At 38.4% G+C, this 19,437-nt stretch overlaps 2 protein-coding genes across 2 annotated transcripts in view; both read right to left on the bottom strand.

Moving 5' to 3' along the window:
* Positions 1 to 4,014, bottom strand: part of nsl1 (NSL1 component of MIS12 kinetochore complex) — a 4,179-nt gene extending 165 nt beyond the window's left edge. The window contains exons 1-6 of the mRNA XM_026917498.3: positions 3,771 to 4,014; positions 3,607 to 3,685; positions 2,954 to 3,084; positions 2,767 to 2,821; positions 2,576 to 2,643; positions 1 to 203 (exon numbers count right to left, since the gene is read on the bottom strand). The exon at positions 1 to 203 is cut by the window's left edge and continues 165 nt beyond it. Coding sequence (XP_026773299.3) covers positions 1 to 203; positions 2,576 to 2,643; positions 2,767 to 2,821; positions 2,954 to 3,084; positions 3,607 to 3,685; positions 3,771 to 3,959 — 725 coding nt within the window. The 5' untranslated portion in view covers positions 3,960 to 4,014. The remainder of the gene's footprint in view (positions 204 to 2,575; positions 2,644 to 2,766; positions 2,822 to 2,953; positions 3,085 to 3,606; positions 3,686 to 3,770) is intronic.
* Positions 4,015 to 15,546: 11,532 nt separating this feature from the next.
* Positions 15,547 to 16,565, bottom strand: LOC113529329 (spermatogenesis-associated protein 45-like). Its single transcript, XM_026918458.3, has 2 exons — positions 16,129 to 16,565; positions 15,547 to 15,749 (listed from the first exon to the last, which is right to left on the bottom strand). The coding sequence occupies exons 1-2, from the start codon at positions 16,358 to 16,360 to the stop codon at positions 15,730 to 15,732; spliced, it is 252 nt and encodes an 83-aa protein (XP_026774259.1). The 5' UTR covers positions 16,361 to 16,565; the 3' UTR covers positions 15,547 to 15,729.
* Between the last annotated feature and the right edge of the window lie 2,872 nt (positions 16,566 to 19,437).

The raw sequence follows: 19,437 nt of genomic DNA on the forward strand, positions 1-19,437 counted from the left end.
ACGTATTGCATGCTGTATTCTGTCTCAGACACAGCTCTTTTGATGGTGTGTCTGTGAGCAGGTTCGCTGCTGCGCCGGACTTCAGAACGTTTTCCGTCGGCGCTGGTGAACACGTCTCTGTAGGCCTCCAGCGTCTCGGCCGAGGGCTGCGTGTTCAGCACCTGGTGAAGACCTTCTGCCTTCTGCTTCACGTCCTTCAGAGCCTGCAGGCCAAAGAGCAACACACACAGAAGCACAGGCTTCATTATATATTTTATACAACAACATTAATCCACTTCATTCATTAGAAAATCAAAGTGAAGTAGTGACATATACACTCACTGGCCACTTTATTAAGAACACCTGCTCATTCAACCAAGTATCCAATAACTGCACGAAAGTGCATGTGTTCCTAATAAAGTGGACAAAAATAAAGGTTAATGTACTGTGAACATTCAATTTTAATAACAAATGTGATCTTTGTAAAATAATAGATTTCTCAAAGAATCTAATGCTCCATAAACGCCTTAAAATGCCTTACACCTGTGCTCTCAATGAAACCATTTTTATGTCAGTGAGACAATAAATAAATAAATAAATAAATAAATAAATATTTATAGAGCACGTTTCATACACATAAATAAAATGATAAAATAAAAGGTAACGTTAAGAGAAGTATAAAACTAATGAAAAGAAGATACACAATGATATATACTTAAAAAAAGACTAAAATAATTTAAATATTTTTTTAAATAATTGTAGAAAAATAAAATGAAACTATAAATACCAAAACAGAGGAAGTGCTTTGAATTAAATGGCAATTTAAAAAAAAAAAAAAAAAGTTATCACCTGCATTTTAAATAGGTGTAAAATCTATTATTTACATTTCGATTTTTAAACCAATCATAAAAGTGGGAAATAAAACTTTCTTGTTTTGTTCTTCGTCATGCAACAGTCTCTTTACTTCTTGTTTGGGTGTCAGTGTCCTGTTCACGTGCTCCGTGTTGTCTAACAGCAGAGTCTTATAAAGGGAAGTTGTCGACCATATATGGTGATTTGGTGGAGTTTGTTGCTCAGCGTACAGCTGTGTGTACACGCGTGTGATCAGTGGCGTAGATTCCTGCGTGGAGAATTAGAAACTGATCTCTGCACACGTTGCTCAGGAAGAGCTCTGATTTTGAGTTCAGATCCTGTAAAGCTGCAGCACACCTTACTGTCAGCACTGTGTCACTGCAGCTGCTACAGAAGCTGAGGAAAGTTGTGTTAAATATGAGATTCTGTGCTTTACTGTGTTCAGAGTAAAGACCAGCAGCTGGAAGGATGTTCAGTGTCCAGGGATGAGCACAGGACAGTGTTTCTGACTACAGCAGCAGCTCTAACAAGCTTAAATCATCCACAGCATCTTCAAAACAGCAACAGTGTAAAAACCCTCTGCACTTCCGGACATGTGTATGATTAATGCCAAGGCACAGTGCAGCTGCTCCGGCGGCTCGTGCGGCGCTGCAACAGCTTATAGTCTGGTTTTCTTTAATCTTTTCACAGCAGAAGAAATGCAACACATCATGTACGATTAGATGTAAGATCTCTGCGCAAAGCCGTTCATTCTACATTAATATCAGCAGCCTGTAGTTTACATTCCACATAAATCACTTTTTTTTATAGAATTGCACAAAAGAAGTTCAGATTTCTCGAGGCCCAAATCAAAATAACACCATGTTACAGTTTATTCAGTGCTCCAGTACTCGCTGCTCTTTCTCTTTAATACCAGGCCAGAAAGGGGTCCACATCAGCGTTCGCTTTATTTTTCTCAGATTGTCGTCTTTCTACGTTACAGCAATTGCGTTATTAAAGTCGCCTATTTGGGTAACACTTTAAGGAACACATATAAGAGGTTATTTGTTTACTAAAGTTTTTTTAAATGTTTCCTCACTGGGTATTAGTCTTTACTCATCTGTATTTCTGCATAACTACACATCTGTTATGTAAAAACGAATAACATCTGCAGTATTAGTTAAAGCGTGCAATAAACACTGTATTAAATCCCTTATACAAACTACTGAGTCTGAAATAATCATAACATCAGTGTCCACGTTAGACCTTTAGGTTCTGCATTTTATTGAAAACGTATTATAATTCAGTACGAAGTGATTCTTAAAAATTCTACTTATAATACGCAGCACATGTTAAAACTTTTATTAGCTCTTAAAGCCATAAACTGCATCGACTTGAAGCTGGAATCTAAAAGATTATCACGGACGTTTAGATTATTAATTCTTATTCAGATGTTTGTATAACAAGTTTTTATTGCACATTATCACAACTAATAATGCACATTATTACTCATTTTCTAATAATCAAGTGGAGATCATGATGAATTAAGTCTACTACATGCTGAAGAAATCTTTTAAAAGTGACTAATTTGTGCTAAATAACAAGACCTTCATTAAGCTCTTACTGTATAGATGCTCCTGATTTTCTTAACACCTTCTGCTTCCTATTAATTTTACCAACTCTTCAGCTTAAAGGAAAAAATCCACAATTTTGAGTGAAATGCACGGTAAGGTACAGACGTGTATTGGGTCTGAGTGCTGTGTACCTTCACGACAGCAGACGCTTGTCTGAACATCTCGGGCGCCGCAGCAGAAACATCGCTCATTATGGAGTCTGCAGAGAAACAGATCCTGCGTTAACAGCACACAAAGCTCACTTTCCCACTGCTTTTAATTAAAAGCATCAGGAATTGTTAGGATTCTCAATCTAAAGGAATGAAATGCAGTGAACACGCACCTTGAACAGGATCTCGCTTCACTTCTTGTGGCTTCACTGCACTTTCAAACAAACCCTAAAGCAAACGCAGACAATAACAAACGCACCACATAACCAACACATCCTCCACAGATGGTTCAGATCTTAGATGTTCAGAGACTGAGAATTATTTCCGTTCTCCTTCTTATTAAAACATCGAGGAACCAACCATGAGTTTGCGCTCGGCTTTCAGGGATCGGACGAAATACGGCAAGATTTTCTTCGGGTAAACGCTGCGTTTCCAGCTGGTCTGGACAATCTTCTCATCCAGCAGGTCGTCCACCGCGCCGCACTCGTAATCTACAGGAGCATCAGATCCCAACACACAGCACAACACAACACAGTACAATACAACACACAATACAGTACAATATAACACACAGCACAACACAGTACAATATGACACACAAGACAGTACAACACAACACACAGTATAACACACAACACAGTACAGCAAAACACAACACGACACACAGCACAACACATGACAAAATTCAACACAATACAGTACAGCACAATACAGCACACAGCACAACAGAACACAACACAGCCGATCAAACAACCTCCATAATGACAGGCTGAGATTTTCAGCATTGTAACAAAAATAGGTTAAAAAAAACACCCACTGTGTTACATCATGTTGTGGACTGAGCAGCTGTAATTCTGCTCCATTTTTCAGTAATTGTAGCACTTCATTACTAAACTAATAATGAATAATATATTACTAATACTAATACACTAATTCATGAATAATAATACTAATAATACATGAATACATTAATAAAATTAATAGTACATTAATATTATATTTTATAAACACACCTTCACCGTTCTCCTCTGCTGCTTCATCCCAGGATAAACCTCCAACTGTGATGTTTTCCTGCACTGCAAGCTCGAAAGTCTAAAATAAAATACACCTAAATGCTGTGGGATGAAAAGTATAACTGTACAGTGTAAACAGTGTAAACAAACAGTCTCGTGCTCACCTGCAGCGTCTCCTGGAGCATCTTATCCACGTCGCTTTGGTTCACTTCCGGTTGCCGCTCCAGCAGCTTTAAAAGCAAACTTTTATACTTTGCGAGCTGATAAGCGACGATTCTCTTAGACTTGACATTTACTCGGGTATCTGGATGTTTCTCCGCTGCTAATGTCGGGACTCCGTCAGCATCCGCCATCTTTAGCGCCAACTTTTGAAAACAACCAAAAACCGGAAGTGGAAATTGTCGTGGAAGTGACCCGGAAGCGGAAACTACATGTAAGGTACAGATTTGTTCCGCGCATGGGTAAACGGTTTACAACTTGTGATTTGCCTTTGACACGTCGTTTTATTAATTATTGATTGTGTAAAAATAATAATAATAAAAATAAAATAAATCCGAACTTTTATCAGAACTAATTAAAACTGTGTGGTTACCCGATTTGTTTATTGTTTATAATATATGCATAAGGCACAGGATATCAGTTTAGTTTGAAATAATGAACCCAAACTGAGTAAAAAAATAACCTACCATATTTATAAAATATAAAATTATATAAACAATTTCACTGTTTACTCTTCATGAGTTTTAAAGAATGATAAAGACTGAGGAGTACAGTGAAGCTCGGTGGGGATTTTATGAATCTACATTTCCGAATAAAACAAAATCATTTTTCTGCTGTATGAGTCAGCTGTGCATGTGTGCCATTGTTGGGCTTTACGATGCTGCCTGATGTGTCACATCACATTACAGCCTACTTACACTATACTGCCAAAAGTATGTGCACCCCTGACCCTCACACCCACATGTGGTTCTTCTCCAAGACTGTTACCACAAAGTTTAAACCACACAATTGTATAGAAGGTCTTCTATCTGTGTGCTGTAGCTTTACAGTTTCCCTTCACTGGAACTAAGAGGCTCAAACCTGTTCCAGCATGACAATGCCCCTGTGCACAAAGCGAGCTCCATGAAGACATGGTGTGTGAAGGTTGGAGTGGAAGAACTCGAGTGTCCTGCACAGAGCCCTGACCTCAACCCCACTGAACACCTTTGGGATGAACTGGAACTGGAGACTCCTTACCCAACAGTGAAAGCAGAATCACATACTTACTGTTGCAACTGTTTTTGATTTTATTGATCCATTTTATATTTTAATTTGCATTTTGTCAGGTATGTAGCCTAATGTTATGAAACAGGAGACAAAAAAAGACAAAGACCACGTTGCAGTTTTGTTTTCATTTTGCAGAACGTGAAAAGCCAAAGTTCGGATTTTCTTTTTCTGTAGCATTAAATTTAATGGCCATGAAACAGAAAAATATGAAGAAGATAATGAAATGACAAAACAATGTTTTGATTTTAGTTTTATTTTTGACATTAATGTTGCATGCTTACGTGGAAAATGAAAATGAAAATGGCGTTATTTCATTTCATTCTCCATTTTGAGACCATCTTTGCACTCAGACAGCAAATTAAGTTTTTTTTGTAGGGTCAGTTTGCAGTAGAGGGCGCGGGTCATTTCATTACAGCCGCGGTGTCACAGATCCACTTTTGTCGACTTGAGCGACTGATCCACTGCAGTCACCAGGTTCTGAGGCCCAAAGACTGACCCTGTACATGGGGCAAATTTTATAGAGTCATTTTGCACGTCTTTGGCAGTTTCGCTCGAGCCAGCTGGCATTTGTCCAGGATCAAATTGGCTCTGTTTTTGTGCTCTACTGCCAGAAGTGCAGTTTTATTTCGACCTCATCACAGAGGGATCCACTGTCAGCGACTCGAGTGACTGAACTGCTGGCGTATTGCCCACACGTCTGCATCTGGGAATGAATAGTGAGATCCCAATTCAGCAATTCAAGAGCACTATTCCGAATACAACCCTCTTGAGGACAAGGTGCTGAAGAAGCCATGCAGTATTAGTGCTGGGTCAGCATTTTTCTGCAACTCACCCGTTACTTATCTCACCCGTTACTTATCTCACCCGTGGGAGACAGAAATGATGTAGCAAGCTTTTGAGGCTGTTTCCAATTAATTAAAAAAAATTGGTTAACAGTTCTAAAGTCTAAAGGGTTAAATTTGCCTTCTGAATACCTTCTAATCATTGTTGTTGTGTTTCCATATAAAGCTGACCAGCAGTGAGTAAATGGCAGACTGTGTCTTATTCAACAACATAGATTTTACTTCTTGAATAGTTTAATGGATTTTATGCTTCTGAGCTCAGAAATCAGCTCAGACCCTTCCTGTCACCTGTCAATGTCCCTTAACCCTTTCATGCCTAAATCATTTATACACATATCCAGATTTTTAAAATATAATTTCTTTCTTTTTTTCACTTAAAATTGCACGATATTAGAATTTTGGTTTTGTCTAGAAATGACTTATATTTAAAAAAGTAAATAGATTTTTCATTAGTAAAAAAGACTATAATAGTATGCTTGAAATAATAATAATAATAATAAAATAAATCTTTATTTTAAAAATTAAATCATATTTCAGGTCTGAAATCTGTAACACTGATGATAAAAATTTTTAGAAAATATTATTTCTAAACATCCAAATTTGACACAGTTTAAGACTGTTCATGACGAGGAGGCTAAAAAAAATCATCTTATTTTACGTATTCATCCCAAAAAAGTAGTTTTTTTTTGTTATTTATTTTTGAGAATGACAAATAGTCTACAGTAATGCTCTCAAGTCATTTGAGATTATCTTATATTTTGCTAAAATATAAAAAAGAGTGTTAAATTGACCGTAAGTGTGGGACACTGTGCATGAAAGGGCTAATTTCAATACAGCACACAATGAAATAATGAAACGTTTGCTTTACTGTGTACAGACATGCCTGTTCACGAGGCGTGTCTCACATGACTCACAGTGGAAATGTTCAGGTTTGAGCATATCTGCGCAGTACAGGTGTTAAACAGGATATAGAGGCATTCAAACACACACACACACTGATTACACTGTGATCCCTGCACTGCTATGAACACACTTATTAAGAAAGCCTGAGCTTCACTTCAGTTGTAAAATTAATGAAATTGAAAAATTGGTTAAATTGATATTAATTTCACTTCAGTAACACATCTGGAGTCATCGAGCTGCCAGTTCAGTTCTAATGGACCGTGGTTGTTTGTTTGATTGTAATATATCTGTTAATGTCGAGGCCAGTAAAGGTATTTTCTCTTCTCATACGCATGAAAAGTGCTATTGGTTCTTTGTTCAGTTAAAAAGTATGTGCACCCCTTTGTTACTTTATTAAAATGACTATTTTTCTTTATGGTTCTTTGTGGCATTGGAACATTGAAGACAGTGTGAAATGTGTCTTCTTTCTGTTTTCTTTTATTAGGTTGGCTTGACAAAACAAACTGTTTTTAGTGAAAGGTTTTAGTAGCAGAGGCAGATGCAAGCGCAGATTAGAATTTATTTTAACACAAACAACGTAAATCTTAGAATCTTAAATGAGAACTATGATCTCGAGGCAAAAATACACAGATTGGAGGGAGCACATGACAACAACAGACAAAAGCTAGACAACGAAGGGTGTGAAGACCAGGGCTTAAATACAGTGCTTATTAAACATAAATCAGGTGCGAACAGTCATGTGACGTGGTGAGTGGCGTGGTCAGGTGATGTGCAGGGGCTGATGGGTATCGAAGTTCTGCCATGACACAAACATACTGTTTTTCATCATCATCATCATCATCATCATCTTCTTCTTCGTCTTCTAGTCACAATATTGTATCATTTTCATGAGTCTGAATTTTTGGCTTGAAGTCCTGCAGAGACACAGATCCCATACTGGAATAGCGTGTTTGTGAATTGTGGAAGCATCATTGTAGAATAATATAAAGATTGTCATGATATTTGTAATTGCGGTTCAATCCAGTGAAAAAATCTTTTATTGGCAGCAAAAAATAAATTGGCCAGCTTTTATATATCGATCATATTAGTTAATTATTTATCAGCCTACTCAATATTCTCTGTGGATAAAACCCAGGATTTTTAAATACGATTTGAAAACAACACGGAAGGTGGTTTGTTAATTAAGACTAGTGAAAAAAACATTCCAATTTAAACAAGATTCTGGGATATTTACAACAACTCTAAAGCATTACACAACACAGCATTTAAATTCCACTCATTTACACCTGCGTCTGCTGGAGATAAAGCCTGAGCTCTAAGGCCACTGGCTCCTGCATTAATGATGGATATGTACTTAACAGGGTTTTTAAAACAATTTTTAACAGTGACTGTCAGAACCAGTTACATACAGTAACTCTCAGGTGCAACCTGTTCAGGAGCTTCACATACTTCACATACATGTGCTCACCTTTTTCTCAACAAACCCATCCGCTGTGATCATGGAGAGTTTTGAGACTGCTGCTGGGTCTGTTGCAGTGGAGGCTTCCCTAAACAGCACAGCAGTTTGTAAAGCTTTTCTTGCTTATGAAGGTCCGGATAAGCGATTAACACGACTGAATGGTGATACGGTTATACCTCTTAATGCTTAACCATTAGTGATGAGTTTCTGGCTATAAGTAAGACAGTTTGAAGGGGTTATATTTTGTCCCGCTGTACCTTCCCATGATATACTGCATTCTAACAAAATTAGTTGGTTCTCTTTACCAGAAAATAAACAAATGCTTAATTTAATCCACAGTGACTCTGACCAGCATAAAGCAGTTACTGAAGATGAATAAATGAAAGCCATAAATGCACCACACAAGCAGCCTGTTTATTCCCATGTTAATGAACATGGCCTTTCTTTAGAGCTTCATATCTCATCTTCTGTATTAAAGTAAAAACCACGCATTCTCGTGACTTTTTCATACCAATGCACATCTTTATTCTGAGACATGTCAGCTTTGAACTTGAACCTCTTGCTGTTTGGGACAGAATCGGTGTGTGGAACTCGGGACATTGTGACATAAAACATCATATAACATTAAATGTCTTCTTAGGTAGTGCAGTTTCTTCTGAAAAGTACTAGTTTCTAAATTATTGACACTTAATAATGTCAAATAACATTTGCTGAAGCCATTCGTGAAGGACTAACAGCACAGAGTCTGTTCCTGTAATGTCTCACTCCTTCACGCAGGTGATTTCAAGATTCATTATATTTTTAGGTTTGCCCTAAGGTCTGCCCTCTTCACTTCAGATCACAGGAATCTGTACATTTACATTTGGAATCTGTACATTTGTGCATTTGGTGATAAGTATTAGATTTCACTTATCACCTGAGTGATTTATCATCTAATTATTTTACACAAAAGTACTCTGCTTGTTACAGCAGTGAGCATCAGAGTCCCATGTCCCAGATGGTTGTTAGCATTTTACTGTCCAGCTTTTACCCACTTGGGCATTCAAACGTGGAGTTATAACACGAGAGACACACAACGCACAGGAATGTCTGTACCGACGTGTTTTTTTCTTTGTAATGAGTTTTATTTTAACCTAATGCTGTTAACATTGTTAGCAAACCTACATGTGAGCTGTCTAACAGAGCTTACAGTGTATTTCTTATTAAGGTGGTTCATCCAAAGCATTTCCTTACCTGGCTCTCTGAGTGATGAAAGCCTGGCTCTCAGGAAGACCTTCTTTTGTGGAAACATCTTGTTATGAAGATATGTTGTTTTTGAAACTTGATTACCTTCAGAATGATGATTAAATTGTGCAAGTTTATAGATAAAAATGTACAGGGATAACAATATGATAATTTGTTTGAATAATGTCATTTTTCACACATGGCTTTATTATAGTACTGTAAATAAGCACTACATGGCTGTTTGAACTTGAAATTAATGTACTGTACATTTTCCCATCATAAATGTTTGCCACCAAATAATTAAGAATAACTACTGAATGACTTTTTGCACAGTAGAGTACTGTAGGAATAACTAAAGGGCTGTTTTTGCATGCTTAGTTTCTTGTAAAGGAGTGGAGAAACTGAAAGAAACTCTGACTCTGTGAAAGAAACTCTGACGATGTTTACATGCTACATCAACCTTTATAAAGGATGCACTTAAAAGCACCAATCAGAGAAGTTCTGAAGAGCGATAGCAATGCACCGACATCGCAGTTTAAAATTAATAGAAACAGCCAAACTGTGGGAGCTTTCGCTGACCACTAACCTGGAGTAGGAGTTACACCTCCTCCTGCTGTTATTATTACACAGTATTCATTACCAGCTCAGATTAGAGGCTTATGTTCATTTAATGTGTTACATCACATCATGCATGGGCAGGTTTTATATTTTATTTACACAGCCAAGAAAAACAAATTTGCTTTCACCACCATTTTATTTTCATGTCAGCCACACAGGCCTCACGTTTCCACTCACTCACGTCAGGATTCTGAGCAGTGAGGCCTTTCACAGTGTGAAGATAAACGTATCTGCTATCATTACTGTTCGTGCACCGCTCTCTGATACTCCTTTGTTGAAAAAATAAATAAATAAACACAATATCACATTTTTCTTCCTGAGCGTTATGGCCAGGTTTACTTTTCTCCAGATGTGTACAGATGTTGTTGTTGTAGCTGAGGTAGAATACCTCGTAACCATCACATTCTTTATAATTCAAACCCTTTTCAAGCATTTAGTATAAAATCTAACAGCAATAACAGGAGTATCCATCATGGTATTATGTGTATTACATTATAGAATGTGTGTACAATATAAAAAAGTGATATTATTATGTATAAAAAACATAAATATATTTGGAATATCTACTTTGGAAAGTGGTGAAGGAAAGTCAAGAAGAAAGAGTTAAGACAATACTGAATCACAGCTGTGGGATTTCCACTCAAGGCCTTTTCTTTTGTTCTGTATACAATAGGCAATTTATTCATTTATTTATGTATGTAATAATTATTACAGGGAAATACCACTGAGACTAATTCATGTGATAATTAGGAAGAAAATCATTAGACAAATGTGCACTTAGAATAATTAGCCATTTTATCAGGCACACCTTCTCTGTGTGTTAAAATTCCTCACTGTAGCTGATCTGTGAACGTTTAGATCGTCAGCTCTCTCCACCTTCTCCATTAAACGAACAGATCCAACACAGGACCACCGCTCGCCAGATATAACTCAGCTATAATTCATAACGCTGAAATGCTGTGTGTGCAGCGCTAGTGTGAGTGTGTCAGTGAACAGCAGTGCTGGGTTGAGCTAACACCATTCTGTGGTCAGAAACTGACGCTGATGAAGGAAGCTGATAAACACAAATTGTGCATGAATTAAACACCCATAGAGTCCTAACTGCAACTACAGCGTAGACATGCGTCTAATAAAGAGGCCAGCATGTGTACTAATAAATCTTTGTGATTAAATCCAATAACTTGCGTGTAATTGAAAGGTTTCAGGAAACTGAGAAAGTGAGGAAACCTAACCACTTCCTCCTGCTGATGATGATCAATAATAGAAACAGTGTCTGAAAGCTCAGTGAAAAGGTAGAGAGTGGATGTAAATATTTAGTCACAATGTGTTGCTCGTGGTATGTTTCAACTGCAAACACAATAAATACAAACATTCCTGTGTAGAGAAATGTAAAAACCCATTTGTGTTACATCACCACTCATAATCAGGGCAACATGGCGGTGTAAACTAACCCAAAGCCGAATGTGGTTCATATTTCTTTACTGTAAACACTGGATAACAGCTCTGCTGCGTGGAAGCTGCCTGTCTGTAAAGGCTTAGTGCTTATTTAAATAGAGACATTTATCCTGGTCACACACACACACACACACACACGCTATTCTCTCTGTCTCTCTCTCTCTCTCACACACACACACACACACACACACACACACACTATTCACACACACGCTATTCTCTCTCTCTCTCTCTCTCACACACACACACACACACACACACACACACTATTCACACACACGCTATTCTCTCTCTCTCTCTCTCTCTCTCACACACACACACACACACACACACACACACACACTATTCACACACACGCTATTCTCTCTCTCTCTCTCTCTCTCTCTCACACACACACACACACACGCTATTCTCTCTCTCTCTCTCTCTCTCTCTCTCACACACACACACACACACACACACACAGTTATTGACACCTAGAGCCAGTTTAGAGTAGTGGTCATTTTTCTGGGAAATCCTGACATGTCTGCCACTTTTAATGTAAAAACAAATCCAAATAAGACAAAAACAAATAAGATAAATTTTGATAGTTGTTTATAATACAATGAAACTCTTTGAAAACTCTTGATTTCTAACAACTTTATTTTAAAAAGTGTTTAAGTTGCCTCTTTTTATGGTAAAATATTAACCTCAAAATGAGAACAAGTCGTTAAAGCAGAGATATCATGCAACTCTAATTCTATCTTGTCTCTATTAAGCAAAGCTGTTTTTATATTCAAACTAATTACAGAAAACATTTAGTACAGATTCTGTAAGATTGTGGAAAAGAGCTATTGCATGTTCATGCCAGCATTCTGAGCAGCGTCACAGTGTGAGGATAAAGGTAGAGAAATATACATCATTACAGTTCACTGCTCTCTGATACTCCTTTGTTGAAAAAATAAATATAAAAATAAAAAAATGTTATTTCTTTTCCTGAGTCTTACATTCCTCCAGATGTACAGATGTGGTGTTGATGTAGGTGCGGTAGAACACTAGTTCTCTACAAATACTCTTAACCATCGCCTCAGATCCTTTATCATACACACCCTTTTCAAACATTTACGCCTTTGAAATCTGCCTTTGATATTTTACTCCTTTTCCCTCCGTTTTCCCTCCAATTTGCTAATTCCCAACCACTGCTGCTCTCCCAACAGAGTTAACATACAGAGAGAGCGCACACTTGTGGAGGTGTCCATTATAGAGTTCGCTCCGTCACGGAGTTACCGATATGGTGTCCAAAACGTGGAATAATAAACTATCCCAGCATGTGTAGACTAGACACCTGGCAGTGTACTCACTACGTAAAAACTGTTTATATATATTTTAGCTAGATGTGAATATATAGATTGTAAAAGATTTAAACTGCACTAGTGTTGGTAGCTGCTGCTATATACTGGCCCATTAGCATTTGTGTACAATGAGGGTGAGGAGAGAGGGTGAGAGGGTGAGAGGGTGAGGCGAGAGGGTGAGAGGGTGAGGCGAGAGGGTGAGAGGGTGAGAGGGTGAGGCGAGAGGGTGAGAGAGTGAGGAGAGAGGGTGAGAGGGTGAGAGGGTGAGGCGAGAGGGTGAGAGGGTGAGGCGAGAGGGTGAGAGAGTGAGGCGAGAGGGTGAGAGGGTGAGGCGAGAGGGTGAGAGGGTGAGGTGAGAGGGTGAGAGGGTGAGGCGAGAGGGTGAGAGAATAGATTGGTATTTGGAGCTATCCATGATTCCCTCTCCTTTGACTAAAGCCCCAGTCCCAGTTGAGGAGAAACAGCCCCATAGCAAGATGCTGCCACCACCATGCTTCACCATGGCTGAGGTATTCTTTGGGTAATAAATGGTCTTTTTTTTTGCTCCAAATTTATCTTTTAGTATTATGTCCAAGAAGTTCTACCTTGGTTTCATCAGACCGTAGGACATCCTGCCACATGGTTTGGGGTGATTTAGGTGTTTTTAGCAGGAGAAAGGGCTTCCGTCTAGCCACCCTACCCCATCGCTCAGACATGTGAAGAATACGATTGTTGTCACATGCAGGGAGTGACCAGTACTAGCCAGATATTCCTGCAGCTCCTTTAATGTTGCCGTAGGTCTCTTGGCAGCCTCCTTGATAAGTTTTCCTCTTGTTCTCAGAAATTTTGGAGGGACGTCCTGTTCTTGGCGATGTCTCTGTGGTTAATTCTGAGCACAGTCACATGCCCCATTATAAAAGGGTGAGCACACTTACGCAATCAGGTTATTGTAAGTTCCACCCCCCAAACTTTTCTATTTGTTTTTCACTTGAGTTTTGTTGGCCTCTATCTCACAATCAAAGTGAAAAATGATCTGACATGATCTATCTTGGTTTCTTTTTTATATCACAAAAACCAGTAATTTTAACAGGAGTATTAACTGAGAAATTTCTATCGCATTTTTTTTCAGATATTCCCTTCAGATATAAATGAACCTGATATCGATGTAGGCAACCTCTGATTCGACAACGTCGCTATCATTTAAATGCCCAGAAGTGTGTTATCAGAGCACATGGTGTTCTCCGTGTTTGTTAGTGCCCAAGCCCGATGTTTTGTTTTGTTTTTGTACTGGTTATTGAAAAGTGAATGCCATAACTAAGTCTGACTTCTTTACTCTTCCCTGCATGGAAGACTGTGTAGATTGTGTATATTCTGCTAAATTCATTACAAAACTTGACCTGATTAAAGGGTACTTTCAGATTCTACTTAATGCTGAGATTTCCATTTTTGCTACTCCAGAAAACATTCTCCAGTACAGGGTCATGACTTTTGGCCCCCAAATGCTTCTGCTACTTTTCAAAGGCTAAAATGTGTACTCTGGGAAATACCAAATTGTGCAGCTTACGTGGACGATGTTGTTATTTATTCTGGCGCCACCATCCGCAATTGTTAGAACAGGTGTTCAGCTGACTATGTGATGCCTCTTTGGTTTTAAATTTAGATAAATGTTAGTTTGAAAATGGTGTAGTCTGTTACTTTGGGAAAACTGTTGGGTTAAGCCCCTTCATGCCAAGGTACAGACCATCACTTGGTTTCCAATCCCTAAAACAAAACGTGACCTCAGGAGGTTCTTAGGCATGGCTGGATATTATCGCTGTTCCAAAGACCTTCTCAAAGCATCCCTCAGAGCTCGCTGCATTAACCACTGGTTTGCCCGAGCTGCTGACCATGAGGGCTGATGTCACACCATCCACTGGGCTGTTCCTTCTTCGATAACACTCACAGAGGAACAGGTGGAAGAACTGAGCAACCACGGCGCATAACCCTGACTAGACCTTCATCTGCAGCCGCGTCTGTCCCGCATAGGCCTTGTCAGCCACCAGCAAGCCTGCAGTCAACATGGAGAAACCCTTTCTATGATCTTCGTTCGTGAAGCCAAGCCAAGAGATGGCCTCTTTTAAACAGACCTGCTTACCGTGCCTGTTCAATAAAACATCCCCTGCGCTATAAACAAGGAATTCCTGCTATGCTGCCAAGGACACCGTAGCCACAAATTAAGCACTCTCGACCAAGACACCATGGCGTCTTCGTTAGGACAAAAACGTAAATCAGTGTTCAGGCTTTTGTGTAGCTGTTTCACCCTTAATTCAACATGCAGGACCCTGGAGGATCTGGAGAGATTCTGCATTGAGGAATCATCTCAGATTCCTTGCTTTGTATTCTCCAATCTCATCAAGCATTAGTGAAAAGGACGGAGAGAACTTTGTCACTGCCACATCACATTACTAAGACTGCTGGCCTCAACTTATGACCAAAGAATTCTTTTACGATGTGCGATTGTTATGTGCAACAGAAAAACAAGACAGGAAATTGTACAGTGTAAAGTCAATGTTAAGTCATTTTCACTAAAGTCTCTGCTGGAGTTTTTTTTCAGCTACTCACGTGATGAAAAACTGACAGAACAGTGACAGCATGCACTGAAAAAAAACAATTCATGCATCAACATTTTTAAATTAATGGCAGAATTTCCACTTAAGTAAAATCTGTTGCATTTACATACTGATATAAAGTTCATGTTACTACAACAAAATATGTTCATAAATATAAGTATTTCTATTTTATAAGTTTAACACACACCTACCATACTTTCTGTTGAACATATTTCACTTAAGTGGAAATTCTGCCATTAATTTAAATACACTGATCCATGGATTAGTTTTTCAGTGTGTAGGACTGTACAGATGTTCAACATCACTTCCACTGACACACTGCAAATGAAAGAAAGTAAAAAAAAAAAACAAAGTCTCCAAACACACATTCGAATGGTACGTGCGTTTATTACAACACTGTCAGGTGTTTTGGAAGAGATGAGGTTGATCGCAGTTGTTCAGATGAAATGAGATTTATCTGTAAGAAAGAGAAATAAAAAAGATTTTGTTAATAAAAAAATAAAGGAACCTTACAGCTGCTCAGTAGTCCTCCAGATCCCTTTATGTCCCTTAATTATGCACTTATGTTCATTATGTTTAATTTTGTGAATTATGTGTAATTTTGTGATTTATGCTTAATTTTGTGTTTGTGTGTAAAACCCCAGGGGGATGGAATTTAGGTCAAAAAGAATAATTTTCTTTTACAAAAAGGCTCTTTGTGAACTATTTTGTGCATAAATAAAGTCTGAATTAGTGAATCACAATCTGTATTAGTTATGAATTAAAATAAAATCTCTATTAAACAATGGTGTTGACATGTTTGACCTGGGAATTTAAAACCAGGTGTTTCAGCTTACAACTCTCGTCATAATGCCTCTTCTCGCGATAACTCGTTCCTCTCGTCATCCATGAAGCTCTCTCTTCCGGGTTCGGCGTCACCATGGCGCGGAAGTCGCAGGTATTTCGGAGGTGACAGACAAAATGTCTCCTCTCAGGACGATCCCAGACCCTGCTGTCTGCTTCTACACAGCACCAGGTTTCTGTGCGCATGTTCTGCTCGTGTAGCTGCTCCTGTTTCATCCTCGCCATTTTTACTGGCGCTGCAAAACCAGTCACGTGACCGCGCGCGCTGCGGATTCCCGGTTGCCTTGGCAACGGTAACCTGACACTCAGCGTCCCTAGCAACACTCAAACAAATTGGTTCATTTGAATAGCAAAAGGGCTCAGGGTGTAGCTTCTGCCCTGAGGAGTGAGAACATCTCTCTCTGCAGCCCTGGAGGTGGAGCTCCTTCATAAACATAACATCAGGTCATGTAGGGGGTGTGGCCAGCAGCAAACAGCAAGCTGACCTAAAAAATGTAATAAAAAAGATCTTTTTCATTAGGTTAAAAAATTGTCCTGACTAATATATTACACCTGTTTATGATGCTTATATAAGATGTACTGCTGTAACCAAATAAGCATAAAGTTCAAATCATGTACATATGTTATGTTAGAATTGTATAATTTTTAATAATTTAATCATTTTCAGCATGGCTCAGGTTAATTAATGAAAGTCTTAAACTACTGTAAGTGGAGAGATTATAATAAGTGATGTGGATTAAGATTATAATAAGCGATGTGGATTAGTGTTTAGAACGTTTGCCTCGCACCTCCGGGGTCAGGGGTTTGATTCCCACCTCCGCCCTGTGTGTGTGTGTGTGTGTGTGTGTGTGTGTGTGTGTGTGTGTGTGGAGTTTCCTCCGGGTCCCCCGGTTTCCTCCCCAGTCCAAAGACATGTGCTGTAGTCTGCTGGCATGTCTAAATTGTCTGGTGCGTGACTGTGCCCTGTGATGGGTTGGCGTCCCCCGCCTCGTGCCCCGAGTCCCCTGGGATACCCCGTGACCCTGTGTAGGATAAGCGGTACAGAGAATGGATGGATATTATGATATGAATTGATGTTATAATATAATGGATGCATGAAACTCCTCACAACTCTTACTGGATTTTATATGCATTAAATGTTAGGTGTTTTTATAAAACAGCCTAAGAAGCAAGGCATTATGGGAAAGAACGTTACTTAGGCTTACTACAGAATCTTCAGACATCTTTTTACTCTGCGTACTGTGTTCATATCATTTTAGAGATTAGTGAGTGTGTGTGTGTGTGTGTGTGTTTTACTGCTACTGCAAGAAATGATAAAATGAAGACTCTTTTCTTCATCAAATAATTTCTTTATTGCAGTACTCACGGCCAGGGAGACTGACCCCAGATCATCTCCATCAGCATGTAGAAAAAAACCCAAAGATTATATAACATTTCTAGTCTCATGTAACTCGTTATTACAGACCAAAAAAAAAAAACATATTTCATTGGTTAAAAAGGAAAATTAAGCAAGTTACCACATAGTGACAACCACATTCCACCTGCACTGCTGCCTTCCTTATCCATGAGGTTAATGGCTACTTTTCTATTTTCACTCACATTCCCACACACACACACACACACACACACACACACACAGCCACTTTCTCCCATTTTCTGAAACAAGTTAGGTCTGTCCATGTTCTGATAAGAAACTTTCTACCATTTCTTCCGCTAAGTTCACTAATCATACAATAGCTTTACTGTTCATACATGAAAATCTCAAGCTTCAGACAATATTTCTTCCATATTTCTTACTCAGACCAACATCTTAATATGTAGCCAGTTTTACTTCTGCTGTGTTCATACAATATTAGAACATGTTGATGATGAATTTGGAGAATATTTTGTTCAAGTCCTGTTATTTATTAATGGCAGGGATAAGTATAAGTATGCTACAGATAAATAACGCTTTAAACATGTCATGGAGGATAAAAGTGAAGGCCAAACTTAACCAAATGTCACAGAAAGGTTTTTAGTCAGTCATAACAAAAGGATAAGCCATGCCTCTTAAGAATATGATCTTCCTTCATCTTTCCTTCATCTGGTAATATTTCAGAAATTTATTGTGTATTGGGCTTCGACAAGTTGGAAACCCCAAAACCCCAATGTACCTGAATTCACCCGAATAAAATGAGAGGCAGGAGACAGCATGGTTATTACATTTAAGATATTTCAGAAAGAACAACACAGGGTACTAAAATGTGAAATGTGAATAATCTACCAGTGACATGACCTGTGTAGTGCAAATACTACATCGTAAATGGCCACACTGCCTATAGTTTGGGTTAAATAGGCTTAACATGTATGACTTTTTCTTCACAGAGTGATTTTTTGCCCAGAAAAGGGTGTAGCTTTAAGACATAAAATGGTGACGTGTCTGGGTTAACAGGTGCGCTGTCAAAGCGAAGATAAGAGCACACTAAGTTACATTCCAGCAAGTTTACACAATTTCACCTGAATATGTGAAAGCACACGTGAAAAGAAACCTGAAATACGTGAAAATACACGTGAGCAAAATCATACTGCTAAACATGTAAAAGTATTATTTAAAGTATTGCTTAATTTGGAACAGTCGTGTGAAAGGTCATTGTGTGTGACTAGATTTTATTGGGTTGTCACACAGTGTTGTAAGTTTTATCCAATAAAACGTGTCATGTTCACTCCTGTTCATCACTGACGTTAGTCAGAAATGTTTTTCGCCCAATGTGCAGAAAAATAGCTCATATACACGCATTATTTCTGAAGGACATAATATACTGTATGCTGTATGCTGTATGCTCACTGCTGAAAAAAACAATACAAACCATCACAAATATTCTAATGGTTTCCACTGCAAATACCATTACAAACCATTAGCTAACTATTAAAACCATTACCATTACTGGTCCTTAATGGTATCCACAAGACATAACATGCCACCAATAGAAGGGAACAAATTACCAGTAGTGGCCCACAGGGACCATTATAGTTTCCATTAAAACCAGTACAATTCCCATTAAAACCATTAAAACCAATACAACTCCCATTATAACCATTAAAACCAATACAATTCCCATTAAAACCATTACAAATTCTGAGGGTTTCTATTTTTTTTCAGCAGGGCTGTTGGAAGTGTGTATATCTATTTATAATAATAATAATAATAATAATAATAATAATAATAATAACATCCAAATGAATAAAGTTAGCTAACTGCAACAGCACAAAAATAATTCACCCTGTGTACTGCCATTTGTCCGCCATTTTGTCGATGTTGAGCA

This window comes from Pangasianodon hypophthalmus, chromosome 30 (genome assembly GCF_027358585.1).
Source record: "Pangasianodon hypophthalmus isolate fPanHyp1 chromosome 30, fPanHyp1.pri, whole genome shotgun sequence".
NCBI classification, from domain to species: Eukaryota; Metazoa; Chordata; class Actinopteri; order Siluriformes; family Pangasiidae; genus Pangasianodon; species Pangasianodon hypophthalmus.